Consider the following 8,574-nt stretch of genomic DNA (forward strand, 5'->3'; position numbering starts at 1 on the left):
CTTTACTATAATCACTAAAACAAAATCATGCTTAACTCTCATCAACAATTGAGGGCAAGAAAAAAGGAGAATTAGGTAAGTACTTTATTTCTTGTTTTTCATATTTATTCTTTATTTATTATTATAAAACTAAAATTAAAAGTACAGATCTTTTTAAGTTATTTAAGACTAGAATAGATTAAATAAGTAATAACAATAATATAATTAAAATTTTTCACAAAGCACGCACTCGAGCAGCTTGTGGGTAATGTAATTCGATAGCGTAATGTGAGGTGCATGTTCCCCCAGGTGATTTACAACTTATAATGGCGCGGATAGCAGTTAGACATGGTTCAAAGGGCAATAAAACAATAAAATTTGATTATAAATAGTTGCATAATTTTATGAACTTTGAGCTACTTATGATAAACGAATGTGATTTCATTTTACAATTTGAAGTCATACTAGAAAGAAAAGAAGGTTAATTTAAGTTTATTTCAATTTTTTTTTGGTGGTTATGAGGTCGTTTGAATTGACCAATCTCGTTTTGAGATAGGGTAGAGAAAATAACATATAAACTATAAGGATTTAGTGGGAAAAAAACGTTTGAAATGCATTTAGGAGGTTTTAGAGATTATACAAAGGAAATCTGAGATTTTTTTGACATGCCAAAAATATTTTTAATTTTAACATGAAAATTACTTTGCACACGGATTATTCAAAACAAATACTCAATATATTCATGGACAAAACTTTATTTTATTTTATTAAAAAGTACTTTACTAAGAAATATGACTTTTTGTATGTGAAAGACTTGTAATATTAATTGAAAGACTACCAAATTTCGTGAAGATATACCCAATATATATATAGAGTTATAAGTATTAAATTTATGTCAACTTTAAATGTACAGAAGGTCACATGACTCAGTCAAATTGACCGATCCTGTGTCGAAAGAATTAATGGCATGGAGATTTTCAAGTTTTTCCCCAGCCTACCTGATATAGCCACACATTTGAACATGCCACTCCCTGCCTCTGATGCCTGCAAGCGTTGTGCTGGGCAGATTTTCAATGCTTTGCATGAAATGTTTGACTTTGTCAACTTTGAAAATCAGTTGTTTCTCAAATTGAATAAGAAATTTTGTATATAATATAGTTGGTTGAATTCATATATTTATCTTTTTAATTCCTCATATAGTTTATTCTGAAACAATAAGATTTGTACAATATTCACTTTTGGCATTACTGTTGTAATAAGTTCATGCACAATTGCCTGAAACCCTAAGTGTATTTGTGAATACCATAGTAATCAATAATATACAACAAATGTGTTCTAGATAACAAAAAGAATGACAAATCTTATATCAGTACAATTCACTGGTAATTTACGTAGTTTAGTAAATCTTTTCCATACAGGGTTTTGTTTCTAGACCTCATGGCCTGCACATTTTGTGTTTGAGAGAACTGCAGATGAGTGTACTTTTTACTTTTGTTACTTGAGTTGAGTACTTATTCAGTAGATACTTTTTACTCTTAACTTAAATAAATTTTAGGATGTTTTACTTGTACTTGAGTAACTTTTTGACAAAGTACTTTTACTTGAACTTGTGTAACATATTTAGTACTTTTTACACCCCTGATATCTTCACAAAATTTGGCAGACTTTCAATGAACATCACAAGTCTTTTACATACAAAAAATCAATTTTTTAGTGAAGTGTTTTTAATAAAGATTAGTCTATGAATATATCCAGTATTTCATTTACATTTTTTACTGCCGCCCCACAATCCCATCCGGCCCAGGGCTCCACATTCCCTAAATGCACCCCTGGTTGTACCCCATTTTGTTTATGCACTTGAATTAGAGTTTTGAATGCCAACAGAAGCTGTCCATCCAAAGTAAGCAGATACGCAGTCTCTAGAAGTTTCCTGTATGCAAAAACTACACTTACATGAGGTTGAAAAGGGAAGCTGGAAGCAGAAGTACCAACACAAGCAGTACCACTGGTGTCAGGAAGTATTTTCAGCCAACGTTTTTTTCCATTTACTATTTTACCAAACTCTCTTGATCTTTTAGAATCCTCCAAATCTCCCATCACTGCAGCCAATTTAAACTTCTTAGATTTATAATGCTTTTCTTTATTTTTTCCTCTAACTCTTTGTGAGCCAACTTGCAGCCACCCTATTTTGTCTATAAAGAATATGCCTATCTTGAATATTTAAGAATTTACTTTTAATATTTTTCCACATTTGATCAGTATCTCCCATCAACTGAGATGCCCAATCTACTGTAGAAAAATTCTTGTCTCATCCCTTCAAAATTTGCTATTTGGGAATTTAAAACCAAAATCTTATTTATTTTTTTTGCTCCACATGCAGTAAAACATCAAATCTAATTGAGTAATGACCACTTTAATCCAGATGTTCCCCAACCTCCACTCTATCAACCATTTCTATATTAAAAGTTAACAATACATCTAAAACAGTATTGTAAGTGCTCTAACCAACTGGTGCAAAAACCATCCTGTAGTTTCTAAAAACCTGTCTCCCTTATGATTTGACTACAAGATTTCATTATAAGTATGCCTGAAATTAAAATTTCCCATAGTTATAATATCATTAACAGTTGAATTCTTTATCTCACTATAAAGTTTCTCATCAATTTCATCTGGTGGTCTAACAAATTCCCATTAAAAGCCTTTCCCCCTCATAACTACTAATAGAAACCTAAACAGATTCAACCTCATTGTTATTAGCTTTGATATCCTTAACTTGAACAGGATGCAACAAAAAGCCACTTCTTTCCAATTTTTTTTAGTAATCTATCACTATTAAACAACCTATAAACCTGTATTTCAAAGAAATTCCAACCATCAGAATTGTCTACATTTAACCAAGTTTCTGTTATTTCCGTTACATCAAAATCCTTTGTTCCAACCAGTTCTCTAAGTTAAGTAGCTTGACAGTAACTTAGATTATTATATCTAATAAGCTTGTTATAAAACTAGGTGTGCTCAGAAACTGTTATTTCTCTTCATTATTCCTGTCCTCAACACAGTCTAGTCCTACTTTAAAAATGCCCTTACAATTGAACCAATAACCCTTGAAAACAAGCCAGTTTCTACCTTATTTAAATGTAAGCCATCCATTCCAAAAATTTCCCTCTTTCCATTGAACTGATTCCACAAATCCATCCAGCCAACCTGCTTGCCCCTAAACCTAGCATTCAGACCTATTTATCTCATTCCCACAATTAAGTCTTAACAGTATCCCTGACAGAATATAGTTGTTATGGCCCTTTTCTTTGAATTCCTTTATCAGTATTTTCTAGAATTAGCTCCTCTAACCTACCCTTTCCTATACAATACAAAGACTGCATCACTGCTAGCACCCATTACTGTATCACATGCTCTGTCAGTTATATCCTCTACTCCTGGCCCTGAATAGCATAATCTAAATCTTTTCTCCATATTTACCACACAGTCTATATCCTATCTATGTGCTGTACTACAGAATCACTTAGCAGCACTACCTCAATTTGTTCATTGAAAAAATATTTGAAAATATAATTCAAAGTTTAAAAACACTTCAAGCATTTAAGTAAAAGAAATTTTCCCCCTTTCCTAGCCTACTGATTCACCTTTAAACTATCTTTTATTGTTACTTCATGATTTACCCTTTTGTTTTTTCTTTTCTTGCTTTGAAGAGAAGGAAAGCTGAGAACTAGAATCTTCAGATCTATCTGGTGAAGGAATGTTTTTTATTAACCATTCAACTGTTTGTTTGTCAGACTTCTGATGTTGTTCTTCTCTTGAAACTTCTTTCTGACTACTGTTACTACTTTCAGATTTCACAGACTCTTGCCTTTCTAGTTTTCTACGACTTCTGAAATGGTTAAAAATATTCTTACTAACTATAGCCTAAAAAGTTTGCTGTTGAAACAGATACCACATTCCTACAGTTAGTTCTCTAAAAACATAATGAACTACTTTAAGCTAGCTTATGCTAAAACTACATACATGAAAGTGCATAATCTGTTTATAGATAAAAAAAAAGAATATGACAGTCTATGTATTATAAAATAAAAAATCTGGAACATGAGTCACTTGTGATGTAATGAACCCTAGTGTTTAACATACAAAGGCATAGCTGGAATGAAAAGTAAATATAATAGTCAACCAAAGATGGCATGCTATTTCTTATTATTTTACAACAAAATATAAGAGCTAATTTGGTGATTATGACATTTCAAAATAAAATGGAGTACACACATAAGTGGATTCCTTTTTCCTGTAACAAAAAAAGAATATTCTCTATAAATAATTAAGTATGTATATTCACATTTTTATTATTTGATGATGTGGAGGACTTAACATAATTCATATAAAAAAACACTTTATGTTCTCTATCTTTAGTATATTTAATATATATACATATAAATAAACACACACCATTTATTACACTAAAATGGATAACTACATGTCACATCCATTATTTAAAAAGCATTTATTCTTAGTTGGTATATGGGATAAATTTTATCTAGTTGTGAGTATGCGTTAGATTTTCAAAATTTGAAAACTGTGAAGCTTACTCAAAACCATATTAAGTTTTGTAGAAACAAAACTACTTTTAGATATGGTTAACTTATCATATTAAAAATTGCACATGTATAAAATGTTTTGAGCTTTGACGACTGAAGAGCTTAAAATAAATTTATATATTTCTTAAATTTCAACAGCCAAAATTAAACTCTAGAAGTGGTAGTTTTCATATTATAAATTTAAAAAATAATACACTAATAAAAACATTCAAGTAAACAAAATTGGCATAAATATATCCCTACCTAACTTAAATACATAAATGAAAAGATATTTTAAAAAGTAAGTATACAAACCAATCATTGTTCATTGTATTTGTATATTTTATTATAGCATTAAAAACTCTGGAGAACTTAACTGCTCCTGCCTTCACTTCAGTACTACTGATTTTTATATAAGCCTGGTTCTACACATCTGGCCATCAGGTGAGGACACCCCACCTTACACCTGGTTCATCATTAAATTTTAATCCAAGTTTCACACCCCTTATGTATGAGCAAATTGGTTGATGTATGCTTCTCATAAATGCACTGGAGTCATCTGGGGATTATGCCACTGGTCCTTGTGTAAATGCTTGGTATTAAACGATATTGTGCTCAACAAAATATTGCAATTAGTGCTGTGATTATTTTAATAATACAAAGATGTTTTGTACATAATTTACCATTACAATGAATGAGGTTTATTACAAAGTTCAGCACATTAACATTATTATTGTACTTGTGTTTACTTAAACTGTGGTTTTGTGATTTGTATTATATTCATAACAAAAGGTATCTTCAGACAATTTACAGTTTTTGCAATAATAAAGATTCAATAAATTAAGAATATCTTACTTCTGTGAGTGAGTTATATTACACATTGCTTTAAAATTCGGAATTATTCCCCAACAACCAAAATCATCAACACTTTTTTTTATTTTCACCAACAAGAAAGTTTACAAGAAGTTCTGCTTTTTATGTTCAAGCGAGTGTAAGCATATATGTAAGACTATTATATGATATATATATATATTATGAACAATATACCTGTGCTACTAAACACACTTTTAATAAATTACATAATATTAGTGGATTTTGTATGATTGGCCAGTCTCATTTGAACAATCATATGTGGCAAGTCCTCACTGGTATTAACCACCATGCCAACTTTTTAACAGTGAAACTGATAAAAGCTATTCTAAATAATGCACATAAAAACCATAAGCAGCTTCCTGTTTCTTTCACCAACTGAGGCTTACTACTACTATTCAAGTATAAGAAATGTAGTAACTTAGCTTGCCATAGGAAGTTGTCTTTCAATTCTCCACTGACAAGTTTGACAGAAATGATACGTACATTTTCTATAATTTGAAGCTTTTGTACAGGTTTCTTATTTGATCTTTTTTCTTTTTTTTTACTGAAACAGTTTCCTGAAGAAATGGGGTGTTACAATAACTCATAATCATTGAAACTGTTTTAGGTCAATTTATAACAAAAATACATTGCTATTTACGTGTCTGACCTGGAACTTATGATTCGAATCTGGTAACTCAAATCACCTAGTTCACCCTCATGTTCTCATTTTGAATTTCTAAATTCTTCAAATGTTAGCAAATGTATTGTTTGTTTGTTGATTTTATGCTCAAACATGTGTGAAGCAATATACAAACTTAATCCTTTAAAAACAAATTGGTTATTTTAAACAAGCTTGAAAATCATGATGCTTCACATACAAAAACTCTGAATTTGCAAAGTGTATTTTCACGTGGCATGTTTTTAGTAAACATTACAAGTCCAGTGTAAACAATAAAATACGAGCTTTTAATAAAGTATTTATACTAAAAATTTGTCTGTGAATTTCCAAACCATTTAATGAGTTAATCTGATGCAAGGCAATTTCCATGTTAAGGATAACAATATTTCATCTTAACACTCTTGCTAAAGAAAGGTCAAAGTGAGCATGCCATGACACTAAGTTATTTTTTTAAATATACTTAAAAAAACTTTATTGTCGTTGCAAATTTTATTATAAACTATGCTGTGAACCAATAAAATTGACTCACAACATAGTTTATAATTCAAATTTTAATATATGTTTTAATTTCTTAATTCAACAAAATGCTAAATATGCTTTTTTTTGTGCATCATGTGACATGTCTTCTTGCTCAGTTTATATTATGCCTACCATTCAATATCTATAGTGGTTAACAAATTAGAAACTCAAATTTCAGATATTTACATGCTACAATATAAAATAAGAACCTTCCATCTTTTTAATTTGCTTAAATATCAATATATTTTGAAAATCTACCAGGATAGCTTCACCCACTACTACATTTCTTTTGAAACCTCTTGTCTACTCACACCTACAGAAAGAGCACATCCCAAGCTTGGTAAACCTGACAGTCATTTGTAATTGGCTTGAAAGGGAAACTTGTAATTTCACTGAAAATGTTGAAGTTTGTTGAACAGAAATTAATTTTTTTTACACACATATAGCTTAGTTAGAAAGATAAATTACAGTGGTTTCATGGGTATCACTATAAAAATTTGATAATTTTTTGATTTTCTAAAATGTATTCTTGAAATCTACATAAACTGATTTGTCTTCACCCTCCATTTGTGATAATAAACAAGGATTATGGTGAGACTTAGCAAGAACAACATACGAGTAAAAACCAATTTTGTAATGCATGTACTAGAAATCATTGTTTTTCTATATATCTTTTAATTACTGTTCTATGTTTTAAGAAAAATAACTAAAAATTAAGCATTCATGAGTAAACAGTAAAAATAAATATAAATGTTCATAAGCATATGTGCACTTTTGACACCTATACCACTAAATTCCAACCATCCTGGAAGGATAACTAACATCCAAATACCTACCAAATTTATTGGATCAGCCACGACTTCGTGCACAACCATATCATAAACATTTTCTCGCAGTTTTATTACCTTAAGATAATTTTTGTTGCAACCACTGTACTGTAAACAAGCTGATATCATATTGTTAAGTATTTCACAATCTTAACTCTTTTATTATCTGTTAAACAGACATTTACAAAACATAGGTAAGCAGATTAAGTAAACTATCTGTAATTTTTACCTGTTCAGTAAATAGATACCATGTACATATTTTACTGGCATCAAATGTTAGTACAAAAGAATTATCAAATGTTAAATTTTGTCACCAACAAAAGTAAAATAATTGCCCAGATCAGCCCCTGAACAAATAAGTATCATATTTACAACACAGAGGGTTTCAAAAGATTTGCTTGAGGAAGAATAAATAAAATACAGACAATAGAGGTCAGACTTATACACAGTTGTACTACACTTTACAACTCAAGATGTGTTGGTGTCTTCACTGCCATAAAGGCCAGATTTCATATTATCACTATGAGCCCTATAATTACAGGCACCCCCACACTGTGCATGCCACAAGATTTTACTTTGTTACATTCAAGGTTTAATTAACTCTCTCAACATGGACTTGATCAATTTGACCTATCACGAGATCTTTTTTTTACTCATTTAAAGTCTATATAGATTTTTTTTTAATTCTGACTTTCAATATAATGGGTATATCTTCACAAAATTTGGCAGTCTTTCAGTAAACATTACAAGTCTTTCAGATACAAAAAACATATTTTTTGTGAAGTATTTTTAATAAACTAAAATAAAGATTTATCCATCAATATATTGAGCATTTGTTTTGAATAGTCTGTATGAAAAGTACTTTTCATGTTAAGATTAAAAATACTTTTCTTTATCTGAAAAATCTCAAAATATCCTTTGCCTAATCCCTAAAACCTCCTAAATACATTTCAAGTGTTTGTTCTCAGTAAAACTTTATATTTTATGGTTATTTTCTCTACTCTATCTCTTTCCAGTTTCAGTCAATTTGACAAAACTCGCACCACCAAAAAAAAAATTGAAACAAATCTAAGTTATCCTTTTTTTCTTTCTAGAATGACTTCAAATTGTAACATGAAACTGCATTTGCTTATCC

General features: G+C 30.1%; 1 protein-coding gene across 2 annotated transcripts in view; it reads right to left on the minus strand.

Moving 5' to 3' along the window:
* LOC106458997 (histone-lysine N-methyltransferase SETDB1-like) overlaps positions 1 to 8,574 on the minus strand; it is a 176,024-nt gene that overhangs the window by 56,281 nt on the left and 111,169 nt on the right. For both annotated transcript variants that reach the window (XM_013918562.2, XM_022385368.1), the window contains one exon: positions 3,657 to 3,865. In XM_013918562.2, the coding sequence (XP_013774016.2) occupies positions 3,657 to 3,865 (209 nt within the window). The remainder of the gene's footprint in view (positions 1 to 3,656; positions 3,866 to 8,574) is intronic.

The sequence above is a fragment of the Limulus polyphemus genome, unplaced genomic scaffold, assembly GCF_000517525.1.
Source record: "Limulus polyphemus unplaced genomic scaffold, Limulus_polyphemus-2.1.2 Scaffold543, whole genome shotgun sequence".
In the NCBI taxonomy this organism is placed as follows: Eukaryota; Metazoa; Arthropoda; class Merostomata; order Xiphosura; family Limulidae; genus Limulus; species Limulus polyphemus.